The sequence below is a fragment of the Channa argus genome, chromosome 21, assembly GCF_033026475.1.
Source record: "Channa argus isolate prfri chromosome 21, Channa argus male v1.0, whole genome shotgun sequence".
NCBI classification, from domain to species: domain Eukaryota; kingdom Metazoa; phylum Chordata; class Actinopteri; order Anabantiformes; family Channidae; genus Channa; species Channa argus.
This window is the reverse complement of record NC_090217.1, coordinates 7,913,585-7,936,940: the sequence shown is the minus strand read 5'-3', so window position 1 is coordinate 7,936,940 and position 23,356 is coordinate 7,913,585. Positions and strand designations below refer to the sequence as shown.

Below are 23,356 nucleotides of genomic sequence, written 5' to 3'. Positions count from 1 at the left end.
TTTAATTTTTTTTCTGTGATCGTATCATAATATTTTTGCATGTGCCTGCATGCTGCTTCTGCACACCTTGTTTAGGCTTGTTGCACTTCTCAACATCGGATGTTTTTCTTTTTCCACCGTGTGTTCATTAGTTGGATTATGTATGGCTTGCTTCATATTGCATAGGTCTGCATTATTTGGACTCAACTGATATTTTTGACTTTTAACAGGTGAAGCTGTTGACTACTCCAAGAAAGGGACATACACAGAAATGACAATACCACCTTATCCACTAACTAGGGACACCAGTGCTGTTGGTACACTCTTTGGTACAAGCAGTGTCTTGAGGTCATCAAATGGGGTGGTCTATTCCTCTGTTGCAGCACCAATCCCATCTACGTATGCAATTACTACCCAACCTGGGTCCATCTTCAGTACAACATACAACACCCTTTCAGGTATGCATACAAGTGACACCATGCCTTCCCTGTCCAACCTGCAGAACTTGCCACTTACACGATCCCATAGTTTCCTGTCTACCATCTCCATTACTGCAAAAGAACAAGGAGATTCCCCACTCAATCTGGAGATCTCTCGAGGGGGTACTACTGCTGCTGATGCAGTCAGCACAGCAACAACCTCGTTATCTCTTGACACCTATACTGATGCATCCCTGGAGGCCATAGCTGCTTCACTGGAGGCCTTGTCGTCACCCATGGTTCCAGGTGATGGCCAGTATCAAGTAGAGCGTGAAAGGCTTGAAATGGAGAAACTGAAACAACAGCGACTGGCTGAGGAATTAGAGTGGGAGCGTCAGGAGATTCAGCGGTTCCGCGAGCAAGAACAGTTCCTGGTACAGAAGGAACTAGAAGAGCTGCAGGTCATGAAGCAGCAAATCCTGGCACAACAAGAAGAGGAAAGACAGGCTCACCTTATGATGCAGAAAGAAACCTATGCCCAACAACAGCAGCAGCTTGAGCAGATTCAGAGACTCCAAGAGCAGCTGCGTATTCAACTAGAAGAACAAAAGCTTCGGCAAATGTACCCGGGTGTGGACGTATCTGGGCATGGCATCCAGGAAGCAATAGTCTTAGGACCTGATGGCACGGTGCTGTCCCGAAAGATTACAGAGAGTGGGTGCCAGACAGATGAAGAGGAAGAGACAGTCAGCAAAGCTTACACTGCAGGGAGAAAAAAGAAAAGCGTAAAGAAAAGTGTTGACAGTTGTGTGCAGACTGATGATGAGGATCAAGAGGAATGGGAAGCTCAGACCAGAAGCCGACAAAGCCGGCCACGCACTGCCAGGGGTGAGAGGGGTGGACAGTCAGAGATATCTCTTCAAGCCCACACTGAGATTTCTATACAAACAGATACAGAGGGGAACATTAGAATGGACACCAGGATGGAACTGTCTGACTCTGAAAGGACCTCACCAAAGAAACGACCTACCCCCTTAGAAATAGAGCAGTCTCCTAACCTCAAAGTTGATTCCTCTACACTTCAAGCTCCTCCTAAATCTCCAAAAGTGCTTTATTCCCCCATATCCCCCTGCATATCGCCTAGCAAATCCATGGAATTCGTGTCATATGAGAAATCACTGGGTGATACAAGCCCACAAAAACTAAGAGGGGGTACAGATCCATCAAAGACTTCTCCAGCAAGTCCCAGGGGACCAAAAGCCATGCAGAGGTCAATGTCTGACCCTAAGCCAATGAGTCCAACAGGAGAAGAGAGGGCAACATCTGGCACCCAGTATGGTGATAGCTATTCTGTGAGTATAACTTTAATTGGTAATATGAGAAACAACTTAGATAATAACAAAAATCACAGAAAAACAGGACACCTCTTGTTTGTGTATATATTATTCCTGTAACCTCTAATAAAACCATACTTTTATGACTTTTAAGACTCAGTTATTCTTGCCCTAAACCTAAAGTTAATATCTACAAAATACTGTATCACATGGTGACTCAGTACTGGGAATACTGCTGCCATATTCTGTCACTTCAAGGATCAACTCAGAAGTGATGATTAACTCCCGCTTCTGCATTGACTGCTTATTAGAACTCAATACAAATTAATTAAATGCAATTTAAATAGATGATAGAAAAAAGGATCTAAGAAGATTTGTAAAAGTCTAATTTAAATTCTAAAAAATTGTCTAAAAAATCTAAGGAATAAAAGAAAAAATTGTGGTTATGCATACTCACATAGATGTCTAGCTATGTTCCTCCTAAACGTCTTATCCTAAAAGTCTTATGCCTGAGCAATTCACTTTTGAGAATCTCATATATACATAAACTTCTGGGAAATTAGCTTAGCTTAGCAGAAACAAATTGAGCTTATAGATATAATAAAAACACAACACAAAACAAAAAATATAATAAAATGTATGCAATTTTCTTTGTTTAAACTTAATAACATAATTAAGATCATGCCAAATTTAGCAGTTACCTTTGTTAGGTTTGTTTTATTGGAAAATATTTTATTTTATATAATTTTTTTATTTTTTTTTTATTTCATTGGAATATACACATTAGGCAAACTTTTTTTTTTTAATTTTTAGTGTATTTTTCTTACAGGGGAAAGGCTCAGGTGGCACACCAACAGGCACTCAAAAAAAGGTGAAGAGGACACTCCCCAATCCACCGTCAGAAGATGAGTCAACAACTAGTGGCCAGACACAATATAGTACTGGTTCTGCTCGCAGGAGAATGTGTCGCAATTCCAACATGGCACGTGCCAAGATCCTACAGGACATTGATCGTGAGCTGGATCTGGTGGAGCGTGAGTCTTCTAAGCTTCGCAAAAGGCAAGCAGAGCTAGATGAGGAGGAGAAAGAGATTGATGCTAAGCTTAGATACTTGGAAATGGGCATTAATCGCCGAAAAGATGCACTGCTGAAGGAGAGAGAGAAAAGAGAAAGGGCCTATTTACAGAGTGTTGCTGAGGACAGAGACTACATGTCAGACAGTGAAGTTAGTAACATACGTGAGACTAGAAGTGGTCTTGGTGGCGGTGAGGATGAAGAGATTGAAAGTCATGGCCTTGAACGTCCCAGGACGGCTCCGCAATCAGAATTGGAGGACTTTGTCCCACCTCAAACCAAACATGAGTATGGAAAATACTCCCAGTACCAATTCCCTCAAAGCCAATACCAGCAGACTCTCTACCAGGCTCCTCAGTCTTACCAGTCTCATTCAATATACTCCTCTGTCCCCTCCCTTACCAGCTCCCAGCAGCAGAGTTACCACCAGATGCTCTTGTTGCAGCAGAAAGCTGCCAGACAAGCAGCCCTCCTCTCAGAGCTGGATGCAACTAAATATGATGTCATTAGCCGCCAGCCTGATCCAACATCATCAGCTTATTTGGGAGTCAAGTATGACAAATATGGTAACCATCTTGACCTCAGAGCCTTGGATGTAGGAAGTATAGCAAGTAGCCCAATGTCAGCTGTCTCCGATTCTTATTATACAGAGGTAGATCACCATACACCTCGGAGTTACATGCTGTTGGAAGATGCTGCAGAACTGGCAAAAGGATCCACAGCTCTGTCTTCATCTTATAGTCTGGCTGAGAGAGAGCTAGCCAAGGCAGAGAAGCTGCTGCGAAGGAGTGCTGCAGATCTGGGGTCTACTGACTATCTGGGATCCACTTCCAGACTTCATACGTTTGGAAAGACTCCTGATGAAGAGGATACAATGGAAGAACCCTATGAACTGAAACTCCTGAAGCAGCAGCTCAAGCAAGAGTTTAGGAGAAGTACAGGTGGAACAGAAAACTTAGAACAACTGACAGGTCTCTCCCAGCACTACTATACCCCCAGCACGGGCATCTCTAGTTACTCCCAAAGACAATATCCAAAGTCGGAAAAGTACAGCATTAGTCGACTTACTCTAGAGAAGCAGGCAGCTAAACAACTCCCAGCATCTATGCTGTACCAAAAACATAAGACTCCACTATTGGATCCTAAAATCTCTTCCAAGTATTCCTCTATTACAGACAGCAGAGGTTTGGAAACAGATTATAACACTTATTTGGGTTCTACCAGTGCATCCCCAAGATCCAGCAGGCTCATGCAGGATGAGATTACATTTGGCCTTCGCAAGAATATTGCAGAGCAGCAAAAGTACCTTGGATCTACCTTGGGTGCCAACCTTGCTGGGTCACTAAATTTGGGCCACAGCTTAGGGCTGGACTCTGCCTATCCTAGTGGTAGCCGCTCGAGACCCTCATCCAGGCCTACCTCTTGTTATGGCCTGGATTTGTCTATTAAAAGGGACCCTTCCAGCTCCTCACTGCGCCTTAAGGGGGACAGTGAACCATCTGGAGATGGACCAACTTATCAAACCCCCTCTGGTCGTACCAAACCCACCAGCCTTCCTATTGTGCAAAGTGGGCGTGGTCGGATACCTATAGTGGCCCAGAACTCAGAGGAGGAGAGTCCATTGAGCCCTGTCGGGCAGCCTATGGGCATGGCCCGTGCATCAGCAGGACCTCTGCCACCCATCTCAGCTGATTCAAGGGACCAGTTTGGCTCCTGCCTGTCTTTGCAGGACTCCCAGCAGCAGCAACATATCAGGGAAGAACCCACCAGGGGTAGGGGTTATGTGCTCCTGGATGACCTTCAGGGCACCATGTCAGATAGTGAAGGTAAAAAACAGACACATCACACTGTCATTATTTGCCTATTGAATGTTTCATCTTTGAGTGTTTCTGCTTATGGTTTGTCTGGCATGCATCTACTATTAACACTGACAATGTTTAGCGTTGGTAAATTATTTAAATGTCTGCATGTACTTGTTGACATTTCAAACTTTCTTCATTTTTCTGTCCTGAACTTTAACTTGTATCTTTTTGTGTTCTGGTTTGGTCTGTCTGTTTAGAGCTGCTGTGCATGCATGACTTTGTAACGTTTGTTTTATCAAATCTTTCTATATATTCACTTTGTTTCTGTCTGCATTCCAAAACTTTATGTAATAATGCCCTATTCAGTTTACTGCATGAGCTACATTGTGTGGGAGGTTTCTTGTGTTGAATAGCAATTGCTGTTTTATCTAGAGCTTGCTGTTATTTGTAGCTGTTTCGAGTCTTTGCTGCTTAATCCTGCTTGTTACACCACAATACTAAAATTCTCCTTCAATTCTTAAATCAGATTTAGACAACATTTTTTCACAAATTATACAGCTACAAAGTGCCTCCCCCCACAAAATGTATATGGTTCTGTCAACTGAGCCGATTATTCTAAAACAATTCTTCAAAACAACAGAAAATTGTGAAAATACGGTTTTTAGCTCATTTATGTTTAATGTGTATAGTCGATTAGTATTTATTATATTTAGCCTAAATTATGATCAATTATGACATTTCAACATCAGAAAATTATATAGATATACATTATAATGACACTCCATGGGAAGAATATCTAATTTTTAATTATAATTTATAGTTCTTGTACTGTAGAACAGGAGAAGGGCTTGACTGGCTTTATGTTTGAAATGCATGATTTTTTGGTTTGTACACGTGTAATAAATGGAAAACTTTAACTTCCATGTTTTACTTGTCTGTGTCGCTGACTTTATGTTGCATGAAATACATTTTTATTATATTTTGCTGTATTATTATATTATATTTATGTTATTTGCTACATACTGTTTCTCTGTAGTGCAATTGCTGAAAATGTTACTGCCTCACAGTATTTAAAATGAACCCCCTTTATTAGTATTGATCAGTATAATCGGTATTTTGTATAAATACAGAATATATATTTTATATTATTAAACAGGATAGAATTCTTACACTTTCCATCACTGAGTACATGATGTGTATTGAGCTCCCAGCAGCCAGTATTTCTCAAATGTGCTGAACAGGGTTTTATTCAATCATTTTCTTAGCAGTAAGAAGCAGTGAATGAATCTCTGTTTACTACACTTTGTTCTTTTAAAACTTCTTCACACACTAATGCCAAAAACAGTTAAATATAGTTTGACTGTGTCTGCTCTTGCAACCCTCACTATAATAATTACATAATTTTTTTAATGCTCCGCTAAAGTAGCAATGAACTGGCCACCTGCTAAGCTGAAAAAAGTGTTTTCATAGAACAAGATGCAATAAACTTTTATCTTTATGATTATGAAGTTTAAACATCCCAGATATATTGAATTAAATGCAGCATAACTACTTGAAAATAGGATGATATGGATTCCGTCACTTTTTGCAATGTAAACCCATTTGCCTTGATTCCAGCTCTAAGTGATTCCATGATGGCTTTGAACAGAGATGATGCAACCAGTGGTAGAGTATTAGTTCAGTTATTTGGTCATCTATTTGCTGACATATTAACCTGTACCACAAATGGAAAACAGATGATAACCAGATGTTGGGAAGGTTTTAGGACTGTGATAAAATGACAAATTAATAAATCAATTATTTCATTAACTAATCTACCTGAATTTGCACTTCTAATCATACTGCTTTTACAAACATTACAGTAAGAGATACAGTACTTTGGCAGAAATCCACTGACTTTCCCACCAACTGGAAAATAATGACAAACATTTACATACCCAGCATTTTTATTCAGACAATGACTGCATTACAATGATCAGCCACAACATGAAAACAGCTCTGAGCCATTGAGTCATGGACTCGATAAGAGCTCTGAAGTTGCCCTCTGGTATCTGACACCAAGATCTTAACCGCATATCCTTTAAGCCCTGTAAGATGCAAGTTTCCTCCGTGGCTCTGTTTTTAACACAACTTTAAGAACGGACTGTTCGCTTGCTGCCTAATATATCGGACCCCTTGACAGGTGCCATTGTGACAACATAATCAGTGTTATTCACTTCAACTATTTGTTGTTTTTATGTGGTGGCTGACCAGTGTACAGCTTCAGATTATGCGTCTGGTTGTACTAATACTGGTTTAATTACTTATAAATTAATATTTTTAAATTATTTTGAAGTACCTGTGAAAAGTCTTTTTTGGCATCCTTTTTTTTTTAAAAGCAGGAACTAATAGATTCATTACTTCTTGGTTCCCTTATCATATTTTGTAGCCCAATCAGTTGGTGTTATGAGCTTCTCACAAATACAGTTGTGGTTAATCGCATGCGACCTTTTTATGAGCTAAAACCCATCTTCAGTAGCAAAGTGTTCTGTTATGAAGTAGTGCTTGTTTTTATTCCTGAAGCCTACCACCTTAGACGAGAAGAGACAGACTGGTTTGACAAACCTAGAGATGGGAGGCCCGAGAACGGCCAAGAGAAGAGACAGGTGAAACTGGCAGAACACCTGCACATACTGTACACACTGGCATTGTAGTAAAGTTCCCACTTATACTGTAAACCAAGTCCATGGCACATAAATTCCACATACATGTTCATGTACATACATAGACATGTTGTACATACATGACATCTCACCATTGTGTATGGACCACAGGGAAAAGGCCCGTACTACCCCTTCCCTCACCTCAGGGTCAAACTGCAGAGGGATCCCAAAGACCGTAGTGTCTCAGGTAAAGTATCCCAGTTCATTCAGTAACAACAACATCAGCATGCATGCTGTGCGTATGAAAAATGTGTATTACAAACCAGTGTGTTATTGACAGTGTTGCATACATTAGGTTTTATTGATTACATTGCTTACTGACGGCATCGGATATGTACAGTTTACAGTAGGCACTGTTCTGATTTAAATAATTAAAAAGGAATAAAATGAACACATTCTAAGCATCATTGCATGTCATTAGGTCTACAGAGCATGCCTAGAGTACTTTTGCATGCATTTATTCACATCATATTCAAGCCAAGTCTCAACAAACTGGCAAGTCACTTCCCCTGCCATTACGTTCCATCACAGCATTCCTGCAGGCTCAAATCAGGCAGACATTTCATTTCCTGGCTTCCCTTTTGATTTGGCTCTTTTCCACGCTCATCAGTCATCGCCATGCTCAAAATGGCGTATCCCTCACACTCTGGATTATCTTATGTAATTAAAAAGCCCACAAAGGAAGCATTTTTTTGTTTATGAGGGCCTGGTGCTGAACTGAGTCATTTTGCCTCAGTCTTTTTGTTCCTGTTGCTATAACAATGTTAAATCATTGTGCATTTTAAAATGCAAAAGGTTCTGGTTCTGTGTAGGTGAAGACCTTTTTATGTGTGAGCGGTGGATCCATATATAGATCCATATATAATTTGGTTAGCTGCTACAAAGTTTGGGATTCATGCTGTTACAAATTCACAATAACTAAGGAATAGTTGCATTGACATTTATAGTTTAAAACAGTTTAATTTTTTCCATCTTAACAAAAAAGTTGTGAGGCATTATATCACATTAATTTCTGTAGTGGCAAAATTGTCATATTTTATACCTTGTACATACCTCCACAATTTTAAATGCTCTTTAATTGAAATTACACATGTTCCTGCCACTTTTCAATAGATATTTTAAGGATTGTTTATAGATTGTCAACGCACGCAACTCAATCTAGTTTTATAGGGTGTCCAAATTCTGTCATTGTCTTTTTCTAAACAAGTGCTGACATACGGCTAGTACATGTTTAATGTGAAGGTTTGAGAATGCAGTAAAATTGATGCTGCCATTAACCTAAACAGGTAATGGTCTGGGTATCCGTGTGGTTGGAGGGAAAGAGGTCCCTGGCAGTAATGGAGACATTGGAGCCTATGTTGCCAAAGTGCTACCTGGTGGAGCTGCAGAACAAACAGGAAAGATTCTTGAAGGTAAGCTGCTTTTGCCAAAATGTTCTTTATTTTGTGGAAAAAAGTTACCATAAGCTAAATGATATAGATTCTGAAGATGATATCACTATGTTTCACAAATGTATATTTATTGTTTGCATGCCTATAGGAACAATTTCACTTGTTGATAAATATGCCTATGTGCATTTTTGCTGGTCGCTGTCACCAGCAGCCATCTAACTGACTTTCTGACAAAAAGTCAACAATAAACACATGTCAGCATCACAATGTAGTTTTACTGCTGGTTAACTTAATTAAATTAAATTCTTCGTGTAGACAATGGTATATTTCATTAAATATGTTTTATATAAAGAGTATTTTTATGACATGCTTTGAAGATGTATTCTTAGATTCATTATTCCAATAGAATTGTTTTATAGAAACTATCTATTATTTATTCATTTGTCCTTTAAAATGTAAGCCACAACCTCGCCAAGTCACCAAGTAACTAACAACCACTGTCCCACAGATCTATAACCAGCATTTTCATTGTTCACATGCCTCTTGCTGACATCACCTGAGGATGCACTGCGATGTTGTACACAGTATTAACAGGAAACACAGGTCATGTTATTTCACAGAGTCTGGGAACAGTTACCCTCCTCACCCTCCTAGTCCATCTGTCTACTCATAGTCCTCTTTAATCTCTGAGTTGAGCCACGTTGAGGGTGTTGGACAACTGATAAGGCTCTGGCCTGAGCCTTTTTCAAGCTGCCACGCTTGTGATATATGAATGGGGAGATGGGGAGAGAGGGAAAGCTCAGTTTGGACCTGTATAGTGCTCACATGTGTTTCAGCATAGGCAAATCTTTGCCCTTTCCGCTCTTTTTAGTGTCTCCTTCCATTTTTTTTTTTTTTACATCGCTGTTCCTCTTCTCAAGACCTGTCTATCAAGACCTTCTCATTTGGTTCCAGTAAAAACTGCAGCGTGCAAAACTAACATGCTGGAATAATGTTTAGTGTAGTTAATGTAGCATATAAGCTTTCTAACTTTGCTAACGACCCTAGATCCTGCCATCAGTATAGCTGCACCACTAGTGCCTTAATATCCAAAAGAAATATTTTGAAATGAATTAAACTAATGAATTTAATCAATGCAGATCAATGCATGGCAAATCTAAAATCACCATCTATCATAATCTAGTCTTAATCTTCAAGCCCTTTGTCTAATCTCAAGTCTTTTATTCTAAGCACAAATGCACCTTTATGATATAGGATGTAGCTGTTGATTGCTGCAGTTCAAGAGGTGCATCTTTAGTGTTGCTAGCTGACAACTCAACCGTGTTAACGCTCATAAGCCTGTCACCAACGCTGAGAAGAATGGCTGCAAGGAAATTTGGTCCTGCCAGTGCGAACTCAGCCCCTCACGGTCTGTGGTGTGAACGTGGAGAATGTTGTCAGATGCGTAGATGCATACTTGTTTGTCTGTTGAATTTCAAGTTCAGGCTTGAATTTCAGCTACAGTACCGCTTCCCTGTCACTCACGCATGCAGCGAGAGATTCCCGTCGTAAACAGAAGACCCTCCTGATGAGCTGTTTCAAACGGTGTAAGTGCTGCCACTGTGCGAGTTGTGTTTTTGAAGGATGCAGTGGATTTGCTGTGGTGTGCTGTGTGAGCTTTCACTGCTGGTTGAACTGTTGTCATTGCTGGAGTAGATTGCAGAAAACAGTATCCGATTGGATGCGGTTGTCTCACCAGGCCATAATGCATTCCGTTTGAAATGTTGCAAATTATAATTTTATAGCTGAAACAATATAAAGTCATTTTCAAGTTCATTTTTTCAGGTTGTGCCTTAGTGCTCCACAAGCAGCTTTGTCACGCAGCTGCTGTTTCGGCTGCCACCAGCATTTGTCTCCCCAGTTTTGGCTTGCAGTCTGATGTACATGTCATATCTGTACAAGTATCAAAGCTTGTTTTCTCTCAAAAGACTGCTCTCTGTAAATCAAAGGATGCTGCCTTTTAGGCCAACTTCAATTCTTTTTTATTTTTTTGTTAGAGCGGATCGCTGATCTATTTATCAAGTTTGGTTTGAAATGAAATGCTTGCAGTGCACGTCACAGTTTATGGAAAATATAAAACCCCACAGAATAATGTAATTTTGTTTTTCTGGATGTGTTGTACAGGAATGCAAGTCCTGGAGTGGAACAGTGTTCTTCTGACAGGGAAAACCTATGAAGACGTACAAGGGCTTGTTGGACAGCCATGTAATGAGGCAGAAGTGTGTGTCAGACTGTGAGTACAACCTTTGTCTCTTGCTTTCTCTCCTGTGTTTTACTTTTCAATGCCATATTCAGTGACTTGTTATATTTGTATTAGCCACTGGAATACATTTTAGTTTTGAGCCATCATCTTTCTAATCTAATCATTGCCATTTTTCCATTTCCTGCATATTCATTTCCCTAATGTCTCCCCCTTAATTTCCCCCTAAATCACACACTAAATTCAACCAAACATCCACCTTTTAAATTGAAGCTCACGTCCAATTTCAGCCAGTTACAACGTGTGATTGCTAACGTTGTCCTTTTCTTCGTCCTCATCGACATTGTGCTTCAAGTTTTAAACTTGCATTTGAACTTTTACATTTTTGTTGTAGTGATCTTAACATGCTGGATGAGTCTGAGGGTTCCCAGCACCTGGATATCCAGGGGCACAGCAAAGGTGAGTTACAGTATTTCTGTAATGTCAGTTTTGCCCATCCCACTACGCCTGCCTTTTCTGTATAATTAACGTTTGCCTCTTGCATTACTCAGCATTTCTACTCATCTTCCTTTCATCAATGATTCTTTCTTTTTTATGTTCATCCATGCATTATGTGTGGCCTGTTTCCTCCGTCTGTCTGAATTACACCGATCCATTCTGAGAACATTTGATCATTTTCCAAGTTTTCTTCTGTTGCTGTACGTTGCCTTCTTTAATGGGGAAAGACCAAAAGGCTGCTAGTTTAAATCCATTGACTCTGTACTTTACTGGAAAATGTCAAACATGTCTTATCAACTTCCCACTGCATGCATCTGTACCTATAACTGTACAGTACCTTTGAACCATCCAGGTGACAGACCTCCCAGGTCTCCAGGTGTTGACCCTAAGCAGCTGGCAGCTGAGCTACAGAAAGTGTCACAGCAGCAGGCTCCCACCTCCACCTCTGCTTCTGGCATGCCCACCAGCACTTCGGCAACCTCCAGCCCCGGTCAGCCAGGGTCGCCCTCCATCAGCAAGAAACGTCACAGTAGCAAGGCATGTCCACTGGGGTTTTGTTAGTTGTGAATTTGCAATTTTAGATAAGCTCCTTTCAAAAGGAAACAGTTCACAACTTGCAGTATGTCAATATGATCACAGCATATTAGTAACACTCTAAAGCATTTGTATAACATCTACATTTACAGTATGTTTACGGCAGTAAATCAAATGTTCTAACATTGCACTTACTACATTTTAAGTGGGACGGCTAAGGGATCTAAGCAATTAGATCTCCAGCCCCTCCAGGCCACATGTCAACGTGTCCCTGGGCAAGTTACTAAACTTCAAGTTCTCATAATGTGTGTATGTAATGTATATGTATAATCCTAAATATTAACTTATACATTTTTCCCAGAAGCAGTTTACAGAATTAACGCCCACTATATAAAAACATTCACCTTAAGGTTTGTGTGAGCACTATCTGAGCGTGTTGCTATCATCTCTTACAGACTGCAGAGGGGACCAAGACTCTGTCCCACCCCATCTCTGGAGAGATACAGGTCTGTGAAATAAAAGAATGATCTTTAAGTAAAAATATCATAGCATGGCAATGTTTGTCTGTTTTTAGAACCATTACCTTTTATTGAGTTTTCTGTTTTGTTATTTATTTTTTATTTTTTTGCATGGATTCATTTCCCAAATTATATTCATTCTTTTTTCAGCTTCAAATCCACTATGACAAGCAGCTCGGCAACTTGATCGTTCACGTCCTGCAGGCCAGAAACCTTGCCCCACGGGACAACAATGGCTACTCTGACCCCTTTGTTAAAGTCTATCTCCTGCCAGGTAGAGGGTAAGTGAGGGCTTCAGAACCTGTGAGCATAACTATAGTAATTCTAAAAAAGGAACAATGTTGGTTTAGAAAAGACATTCTGTTGATTGAAAGAGATGGAAGTGTGTAGTATGTAACTTTTCCCAGCTAATTTTAAATAAAACCTTTGAGTGATACACTTGCTTACATTTTCCCTTTGACATGCAAGCTACACACACAGCCACTTTGCTAAGCTTGAGCCCGATTTCCATTCATTTTAAAATCGATTTTACAATTGATTTGGGCTTAGCATGACATCTTTCAATGTGCCGCACACAAAATTTCTTTGTTTGTATCAGCTCCATAGCATCAATGCATACATTAGGTCCATCAAATGTTATGTTATATGATGTTACTTGTTCTTGTTACTAGTCTCTTCAGCTCCATATAACTGCTAAAAGACAGACACATTATGTAAATAATTTGAGACAAATATTTGTTATTATGTTGCCCGTGCTGATGGGTGTTCTCAAAATCAATAGCTCTCATATTTACCTGCAATATGATCCACGCTCCTTTATATGTCCAGATGCTCCCTTCTCACTGTGATTGCGCTTTAATGTAATTTACTCGGCCGCCTTCTCTGCAGAGGCCTCTCTCAAGAGTGTTTTTTTTTTTTCCTGGGATTGTTTCAGATGAAAGCAATATTCAGTGGTTGTGGGCTTTGCAGCCGTCACTCTCACAGGCCTTCAATTTGACACGTGCACAAATTCCAAAGCTACGGGGACTGTATGATTGGCACACACATGCCCTGTAGCCACAAAGTGGCTTTACACAAAGTGGTAATGGAAAGCGCATGCACACTTTAGCGCGTGCATGCACCTACTCGTGTATATGCTACATGTGTATACATGGACAATCTGACAATCTCACAGCTATCGGAGCAGCAGCTGCAGTCATACAGAGGCTTTTCAGATGCATCATAGATCTCCTGGCAACCACATGGAGATCCAACATTTATTTGGATGGTTGCATTTAACGATTTAATAGATAGAATCTCCTCTATAGCAACATGTGATGCCTTGATAGAGGAGATGGCTTCTCGTAATGAGGCAAAAGTAATGGATGAAAGTAATGCATATTTGTAGTGTATAAAATTGGGTTGTAATGTATTTGTCATGAAAGAAAATATCAGTTTCACCTTAGAGACGACATATCCGAACACGATGATACAAATATGAAAGAATGTATATGTTGGATTGAATGATATTGCTGAACATAGCAGTGACAAGATGGACAAAGATACTGTATGAAGTACCTCAAAGAGAAATTCAGCTTCCTCTGTTCTGCTGGTCAGTGACTTTAGGCAATACTACGCTGAAAGACTAAAGCAACAACCAGAGACTTATTTCAGCCCAATAAGCCAATTTGACACATCGGTCTCCAAAATATGTTGAGATACATGAGGTTTGAGAGGTGTGTACAAACACATTTAGGCATATTTTTAGCTCATGTTGAGTGCAAAGTTTAAAAGGTTACTGTGAATATGGGTCCAAATGTGGGTTGACATTATTTTTCACAGTTTAAAATAACACTTTCTGTATTATTTGATAAAGTTAAGCTACTTTGTTACCTAACAAACTATGTAAATATAAAATGACGAGTTCCAGCAACTTTGAATTTTATTCATGACAGGTTTTGTGCCGTATATTTACAAATGCATTCAGCCGATCTCCACTAAGGTTGCCATACGATGTGCTGCCTCACCTGAAAGGTCTCTAAACGAACATGCATAAAGTTCATGACACACTCAGGCACAAATACAAATACAGGCACAAACTCGTACCCCTTGCTTCAACATACACTCCATGAATCCCACACTAAACTTAAAGCTACAGTAATCTCCCCCTCCCACATACACACTCACCGTCCACAGACACTCTTTGACCCCACTCCCTCCCTCTGACTATTGTTTCTATATGTTGTTCTCTATATTTAATGCATGCTGGACCCCCTCAGTCAGGTCATGGTTGTCCAGAATGCCAGGTATGTGACTTGCCCATTTTGGGTTTGTTTTGATTGAAATTTGGTTATCAGTTTGGTGAAGGTAACAAAACATCCAGTTTGTTTTATGATTGATTGAAAGCACATTAATACAGTTCCACTAACTCCCTTCACCCTGAAATAATTTTTCTCTCATTTTCTCTGAGTCCTAAAATCCTCATGATGTCCCCCTCACCTTTAAGCTTGGTGTCTTTGTATTGCAGTTTAGAGGAGAACCAACCTTCAATATTAACATCTTACCATCTTATAAACATAACGCATATAAACATGTAGTCCCCTGTGCTGACAATTAACCCGCTTTAATATTGTGTTTGTTTCCTGGTAATGGTCTGTTTTTGTTTCTAATTTAATTTAATGTAATTTAAAACCCTGGCATTGAGCCTGACACCCTTCAGTTTATCCCTGTTTTGTGATTAAAATCTCACTCTCAGACATTGTACTGTACCCCTGATGCCCCACCACATTCAAGACACTCCCATCATTTTGCTCTGTAGTCCTTACTCATCCCATTATTTTCCAGTAAACAGATTGTCCTTGTCTTTACTCAACTAACTCTTACACACGTACTCATACTGTATCCTACAGTCTTAAACCAAACCTCCCACACACTGCAAAAAACATCCATCTATCCATATAAGTCATTCATTCTATTCCAATGAGTCTTCTGTTATGTACATTTGTTTATTCCTTAAATGCAGGTGAAATAATTAGTCAGACTTTGTTACAGTTTTTCTGCTAATCGATTTCTTTAAGGATTTTGAAAAACTAAGGATTTTTTCCTCTTCTTCAAATTCAGATATTAGCAGAACTATGTACCTGTTTGAGTGATCGGCATTTGAAAAAACAAGAATACAATCAGAACATAGCAACACAAAACATTTTTCAGAAACTAATTGACTTGATGGACCTTAAAATGGACTTTTTTGCAGCCCACCCTGACATCCTACCCTGCCGTCCATGCACATAGGCCCACACATTGTTGCCGTCGAAACAATGTGCATTACATTCATTCTCTCCCCTCTTCTGTCATATATATTGTGCTCACTGCATTGTGGTTGCCGCCAACCTGCAGGGCTCTTTCATGGTTGTGACCGAGGGTATCTTGTTGTGATGTGTTCCCCCAGTGCGGAGAACAAGAGGAGATCCAAACATGCTGGCAAGAGTCTCAACCCCGAGTGGAACCAGACTGTCATCTATAAAAACATCCACCTGGAGCAGGTACTGTATTTAGACAGAACAGTGTTTTTTAAGCTGCCACTTTAAGCTCAGATCACGTGTTTGTTCCTTCACTCTAAACTTTCATTGTGTGCTTACACAAGATCCCAATTAATAATATGGTAACTCTGTGTGTGGTTTCCAGCTGAGGAAGAAGACCCTGGAGGTCAGCGTGTGGGATTACGACAAGGGTTCCTCTAATGATTTCTTAGGAGAGGTAAACTCCTTTGACTATGTTAGTTTGAATACAGATCTGTTTTAACCTTATTAACCTAATTTCTGTGTTTGTTCCCAGGTCCTTATTGAGTTGTCCAACACTGCCCAGCTGGACAACATCCCGCGATGGCTCCCACTGAAGGAGCAGAGTGAGGGGGAGCACCACAGGCGATCCCACTCAGGCCAGAGCCGGCACAGTTCTTCTAAACCCACCTCGCAGCACTCCTCCCCTAAAACCACTGGCTCGCTGCACGATAATCAGGATTCCCCCAAATCATCTGTCATCAAGAGCCGAAGCCATGGGATCTTTCCAGACCCGGCCAAGGGTAGGACACGATGAATTCCCCTCACCTGCTCGACTTGATCACCATCATCCCTTAACAACCTCTGTACTCTGCCGCTTCCCCGCTATTTCTCCTTCCTGTGCCTCTTCTTTTTTCAGACTTCTCTTTTCTGCGTGCTCTCTTCCTGTCACTGCTATACCCTTCTGTTGGTTCTTTCTATCTTAGTGTTTACCACTGTCCACCTGTTTCTACTTCTGCAGTGCTTTCCATCTGTACCAGCACTTCCCTTTGCTCAATTTTGCACACTCATCAGAGCTTCATGCTTTTTGCTTTCTCATGGTCTGCTTTCTTGGTTGCCATGCCAGTTCAGAGGCCTAGCTTTAGCTTCCCTCTAGCTTTCTTCTAACACAGAGGGTAAGATGGCAATGGAAGGCTTTGAAAGCTCCCCTAATTTAGAGCAATACCTATCAAATTTATTAAAATGCTAAAAGATTATACTTAAAAAGTCAGTTACCATCTCACTGGCCAGTAACTTAACCGCAGGTGTTACACAATTGGTAACAGCCTCTAAGTTCACAAAAGTAAAGCGTAGATCTTTCTGTTAATTTGGTGAATCTGGTTGTTTTAGACACGCAGGTGCCCACTATCGAGAAATCTCACAGTAGCCCTGGCACATCGAAGCCTTCCCCGTCCGAGGGCCAGAGTCAAAGTCACAGCCACGGACACAGCCAACACTCTCGCTTGCACGGTGCTTCACGCTCCAGCAAAAGTGCAGCACGGCAACACCATCAGGACAGCAGCACTGGAAGTGGCGGAGGCACTGCCATGGCAACAGGCGATGCCTCGCAGCAGTCACAGCAGCAGCCACCACAACGCCTCCAACCAAGTAAACCAAGACGCAAATAAAGCCCACACAGCATGGCCTCCTTGCACCCATCTGTACTACCTTACGTTTTGAGTTTTTTTGTTGTTCTTTTGGTTTCCTTGCTAATCTTGGTTTCCCCATCCCTTCACACCTCGAGTCGTATTCAGTGTGTCAACCTGTCACTGCCACTTTACTGTATATACCCAAGTGTGTAGAATGGGCACCTCACCCTGTAGCGCGTCTTTGACCTTACAGTGAATCATGAATCAGAGGCATCGTGGCTGTTTTTAACTATGGAAAAGCTATAAGCATAAAAATAGTCCAGAGACTATAAATCTTTATTCTCATACTACTTTATATGAAAATAAACATTAAATACCTGTATAAGCTTTGTTTTCAAATAGAATTTAAATAATAATTCTTCTCAGAATGAGTACAGTATGAAGTCCTGCTCTATCGAATGAAAATCCGAATGAGAAACTTTGTTGTCCAGTTAAAAAATGCAGAATTAGCCAGCAAAACTTTCTGCTTCCAAGAGATCTTACTGTGGACAGCTGGCAGTTAAAATACTTTAGTCTCCCTTTAAAGCGTAGCATCCCGTCCCTAAGGTTAACTTTTATTTTATTATTTACTTCCTCTGTGTTAACAATAATAAGCTTTTCTGAAGCTCCTCCACTAAGATGGCTGTGCATGCAGTCTGCTATCCACCGCCCACCCCCACCCCTACCACCCCGCCCCACACACACTATTTTTTTTGTTTGTTTTTTTCTGTTTGAACACCTACTGGATCCACAATGCACCACAGTAGATGCTGCACACCCTGTCCCTGAGTGACATGTGGGAATGTGCACCACACACTGTGGCTGCATGTGATTGACAGTCAAGCTGGCTGCCATGCTGAAGATATACCGCTCTCTGAATCTTCATCTCGCTCCTCCCTCCTTCCATCTTGAACTTCGATCCCATGACCTTTGTTTCCTGACGTTGACCTCTTGACATCTGACCTGCGCTTGCAAAAAATAAACACATCCAGGCCAAAGAGGCCACTTCTCACTGAGACACCAGAGACACAGCGTTGTGGGCGTGCTCACCATTCAGAGAGCCCAGTCTGATTGGCTGCCTGCCCTGCCATCGGTCGTGTCGGCCAAATGGAGCAGAGCAGACGGCAGACACCTTACCCTCAGGAAAGCCATGTCAGAAGAGAGGCCGCAGAGCACCGGAGGTGAGAGTTTGCCCAAGAGTCTCCTCTCTGTCGTGTGACTGAAGCACAGATGGAGCAAGGAGAGAAAGAATGAGAGAGAGGATGGGATACTAATGCACACCTGCAGAAAGAGAGAGGGGAGTCTTACAAGCTAATAAAAAACACAGAAAGAAAGTTGCACTTAGTCACCTCACCAGAGATTCATGCAGCGAGACGCACTTCCTGAACGGCCACCAACACTATTCACTAATACCAGGAAATGAATGTCTCAAACTGTGATATGAGTCAGTGAAAGTTAATACTGTCGCACTGCCACATCTGCTGCATCTTGACTCTCCCATTCTTTCATTGAACTGGTATTAGTGAGATTTTTGAGTATGTCAGCTGCGTGGTGTTCAGTGGCCCGATAGAAAATGTGTCGGCATGGATTCTGTTCTGCACCACATCCACGCATCCCATTCATACTCGATCACACTGCCCAATCAGCTGTTTGAGAGCTAAATATTGAAATGTAAAGCATTTAAATGTGCATTTCTTTAAGGACATTTAAATATAATGCATAAACTTTTTTAAAACAAAAATAATAAATAATAAAAAACAAAATAAGGTACACTAATAAACATTCTTTAAAACACTTCCTGAATGAAACTATATACATGTAGTTATTAATTTTAACTAAATTAATGCTAAGATGGAGATTTGAGGTTATTATTAATAGTTCATATAGATGACTAACAATGTCAGTAGGGTCTGTGTGCTTCTTGTTTGGTCTGCATAAACATATATATGTCATGTTTATTCAGATTGATTTTTTCGGTTCCATGTAAAAGCTTTATCTAAATTATTACTGTCTTGTCTTTGTCTGAGAGAAAGATTTGAAGTGCACTGTTTGTCCATATGCTTCTTGCAAGTTCTCAATGTTTTTGTGCTACTCATTACAATCCAGTCTGGTGTTCTTTAAATAAGCCCCCCTTTTCACCGACATGAATTATGATGGATAATAGTTGCTGCAGATATTAAATAATGCTCCTTGGCCCTGGTTTTTACATCTCTTGGGCGTGGCAGAGGTGCAATTTCTTTTCATGTCTTTTCTCTCACGATGGGTGTGGTGCTATCTCTGCACAGCTCGGTCCAGCTACAGATCCAGCGATGCCCCGGTCACAGCCGCCTCGTTGGACAGTGGCCTGAGTGGCAGTGCCTACAGCCTGTTGGACGAAGAGGCAGAGACAAACGAGGTGGACAGTGCCATCTTTCAGGTGCCCCGATTGTGAGTCACCTCATCCAGCTTATCAATTTAAAAGAGTGATGCTACTCTTGCCACACACAGACATACCTGTTTCCACTGAAAACAATAGATGTACATCAAATACCAATCAAATACCAGAAGTTTAATATTTATTTGGAATTTTGTTAACTCCCACTACAGTGGAAAGATCCCAAATGGCACAGACGTGACAAAGTCATCTATGGGACACAGTGACGCTGAAGGTATGACTGTATTTTGTGTGTGTATGTGTGTGTTTCTTCAAACTTTCTTCATTCCTCCTTCCTGCTTGTGAAGTTGTGAGTCATGTTATGACTAATGCAAAGGTGCAAACATGACCTTAAAAATCTAGAAAGACTTGCAGTCGGCTGTTTCCCAACAAGTGTGAGACAGAAGCCTGGTGCACACACGGAAGAACACATTAACACATTTACACTGATTCACAGTCTCATCTGCTCCCTGTCTTTTTGTGTCAGCGTGTCTGTCCCTTGGTGACACAAACTCATAACCATTTACCAAGGTTATATTGACCCAGCTTTCAATCACAAACTGTGATTTATATGGGGCTGATTTTGTGATTTTTTGCTGGAGCCTATCCCACCTGTCCAGAGTCCAGAGTACCCTGGCCACAACAAGCAGGTGGATTTGAATCAGGAACCCTCTAGTTATGAGGGAAAAGCTTTAACCACTCCACCACCATGCTGATTGTGTGCATTTGTGTGTTTAGGTAAATCCCAAGTAATGGGAGAAATAAAGATCGCCCTAAAGAAGGAGATGAAGACGGAGGGTGAGCACTTGGTCCTTGAGATTCTTCAGTGTCGCAACATCACCTACAAGTTCAAGACTCCAGACCATTTGCCAGGTAATTGACTTACATTTAAATGCAAAAGTTTGCAACATTTTATCACCACAAGTAACAAAAATGGCCAAGAAGTATATAAAGGTTCAGGAAAATTATGAAAAATATCAATGCTAAAATTATTAAGGGAATGGAAACATTTTCACTGTCAAAGTTCTGCTTTAGGACTTCACATTCTAGTATTTTCCTTATTTTCAGTTTTGTTTGCCACTTTTGTCAGAAGTATTCTTCCACAGTATTCTAGGATAAATTTGCCTGATGGATATAATTTTTTATATTTGACAGCTGGGAAGCCCACACATACACCCTTGTTTATAAAGAGTGGCATCTGACATACCACAATATCCTCGCCAGTTTTTGTAGATGAAGAACAAGCATTGTGATATTTTTTTACTCACCATTAAGAAACATTGCAAAACAGGATTAGACATACAGTCGGTCTATAGGTACATACTCTGTAATATATATGCTATTTATGCAAAGTTACCGTGTAACAATAGGTTTAATTGGCTGCAAGGACATCTGTTACTTTAATTATTTAGCGTGCTTTGAAGTTCATTTGTAGGAGGCCGTAGCCAGATGGCCGCTTTTGATTAACGCCCAGCTGAACAAAGATGATTGTAAGTATCTTATATCAAAACCAGCAGCTCCTTGGGACGCAGGGTCTTCCGTGGTATCTAAGAAGTGGTGTCTCTATAACATTGAATTTGGTCGGTTTTCGTGTTGTATACAGTGAAACACAGATTGCTACCCACCTCACCGCCCCCTTGTAATATTTACATCCATATACCAGAGCTGCCTGCTAGTTCTAACCACCACAAACCTTTATTGTCATTTACAGTATGTTTTTTGTCATTTACTTACTTTTACTAGAGTACATTTTCATTTGTGTGATATTTCATGTGAGATTCAGTGAAGGATGAGAAGAAAGGGAGAGAGAATGAGAGGGAGACTTCAGGTAAATTAAATAAAGTCTTTCTGGGGATATGTAATTATTTTCCACCATGTAAGAAATTCAGCATTCATGCAATACTACATTAATACATACTTAGATAATCAACTCTTTTGCATGAACATGATTCATTCTAATAATTTGACAAATATTATAGTTCCTTTTATAGCTCCTCCATTTACTTGTATTTATTTACAGGTCAGACCTACCCTCCAAAATATGATGGTTACACTAATATACTATACAGTGGGGCAGGGCAGCAGCTACAGTCTACAACCCCCTTACATTAAAATGGCTTATAAAGGGATGCAGACCAATGCTAGTGCTACTAAACTAATAATGCTCTTTTATTATCAGAAGTAACAAACGTGGCCTATATTTTAGTTATATTGGTGCAAAGGTCTGCACCACCTTGATAAATTTACTTTAATTCTTTGTCTGATGAAGGAACACTTGAACTGGCTCAATGTGCACCAAATATTATGACAAAAAAATCGTTGTTTTAATTATTTTGCCACTTCTAAACAAGTGGATGCAACCTTTTGCACCCACGTGTATATTTATGGATGTGAGTGGAAGTGAATCCAAAAAGATGGGGTAAGCTTTCTCTCGTTGTACAACTTGCATCCTGTTAAGATTTAAGGCCTAGTACTCTGATCATATAAAGTACAGGAGAGACATAGACTGGGGCCTTAAAACTGGGATCTTAAAATCTTTTTGTGGATCTGTCTTTGAGGTAGGGCTGGTTAAATTGCCTGATAATTTTAATCAATTTTCTTTTTGCTACAATAGGGAAACAAGGTTTTTTTTTTGCTGTAATCATTATTTCTGTTCTTAAAGGGATCTCTCCAAACAGTGCTTCCAATGTAACAGAAAATTTAAATGGTTCTTAGTCAGATTAGGGCAGTAGTCTTTAACTCAGTGTTGACTATTCACGGCTCTGACAAAAAAACACAAGCAAGAATTGTTTGTTGTTGTTTTTTTTATTGAATAAGTCACAGTGTCCATTTGGTACAATCTTATGAAAAATGTTGTCTAATGAACTTCATTCATAGAGAAGAACCAGGATGTAGCCAGGATTCGATGCTTTGAAGATGACAATGAATACTGGCTGTTTCGCTTCTCTCTTTGAAAATCATCTTGTCTGGGCCTAGTGGGTCTACTTGGAAGTATTATTCTTTCCACCAAAGTGCGGTGGACGTCCTCTGAGCCCGTGTAATCAGCCTCAGAACTATCATCTTTACTGACATTTTTTTAATTTCCTCCTTTACACCTGCTGCTTTTTCTAATTTAGCATGTTCCTGACAAGAGACTGAGACAGGTGTTGGAGCGTCCTCTACAGTGAGTTTAGTTACTCTTTGACTCAGGGGGTTTTCAGCCACCACTTCATCAGTCCAATAAAGCGCCGCACTTTTTCTCTGGTATACGCATGTACAGTGGCCCGGGCTGGAGTAAGAGACACCCAAGTGTGACCGTGGGGTATCTCACGTAGTTCTGGGATAAAGCTCAACATATCTGAATGCTTTGTCAGGACAGTAGTGAGGTTTTCTGTGAGTATCTGCTCATTGCTGGTGGAAATGTCATTTATCCAGATGGTCTGAGCATTGGTTGAAACACAGAGTCAATACAAGCCATGAAAGACGGTGTTGACTGGTTGCTTTTAACTTTACCTTTGTGAAAGAACCTGGCCTTCACTTGCACAATAAT

The 23,356-nt window shown here is 40.5% G+C and overlaps 1 protein-coding gene across 9 annotated transcripts in view; it reads left to right on the top strand.

Annotated features, from left to right (window-relative positions):
- Window positions 1-23,356, top strand: part of pcloa (piccolo presynaptic cytomatrix protein a) — a 54,582-nt gene that overhangs the window by 24,392 nt on the left and 6,834 nt on the right. Inside the window, exons 6-24 of one of the 9 annotated variants that reach the window (XM_067490467.1) lie at window positions 210-1,750; window positions 2,562-4,632; window positions 6,226-6,273; window positions 7,171-7,253; window positions 7,422-7,497; window positions 8,597-8,722; window positions 10,865-10,973; window positions 11,335-11,399; window positions 11,773-11,975; window positions 12,428-12,478; window positions 12,641-12,771; window positions 14,749-14,775; window positions 15,918-16,011; window positions 16,154-16,225; window positions 16,304-16,550; window positions 18,407-18,595; window positions 19,700-19,841; window positions 20,001-20,062; window positions 20,566-20,700. In XM_067490467.1, coding sequence (XP_067346568.1) covers window positions 210-1,750; window positions 2,562-4,632; window positions 6,226-6,273; window positions 7,171-7,253; window positions 7,422-7,497; window positions 8,597-8,722; window positions 10,865-10,973; window positions 11,335-11,399; window positions 11,773-11,975; window positions 12,428-12,478; window positions 12,641-12,771; window positions 14,749-14,775; window positions 15,918-16,011; window positions 16,154-16,225; window positions 16,304-16,550; window positions 18,407-18,595; window positions 19,700-19,841; window positions 20,001-20,062; window positions 20,566-20,700 — 5,472 coding nt within the window. Of the gene's footprint in view, window positions 1-209; window positions 1,751-2,561; window positions 4,633-6,225; window positions 6,285-7,170; window positions 7,254-7,421; window positions 7,498-8,596; window positions 8,723-10,864; window positions 10,974-11,334; window positions 11,400-11,772; window positions 11,976-12,427; window positions 12,479-12,640; window positions 12,772-14,748; window positions 14,776-15,917; window positions 16,012-16,153; window positions 16,226-16,303; window positions 16,551-17,136; window positions 17,395-18,406; window positions 18,596-19,699; window positions 19,842-20,000; window positions 20,063-20,565; window positions 20,701-23,356 lie in introns of those variants that run through there. The other 8 variants (XM_067490462.1, XM_067490464.1, XM_067490468.1 and 5 more) reach the window with 8 other exon arrangements.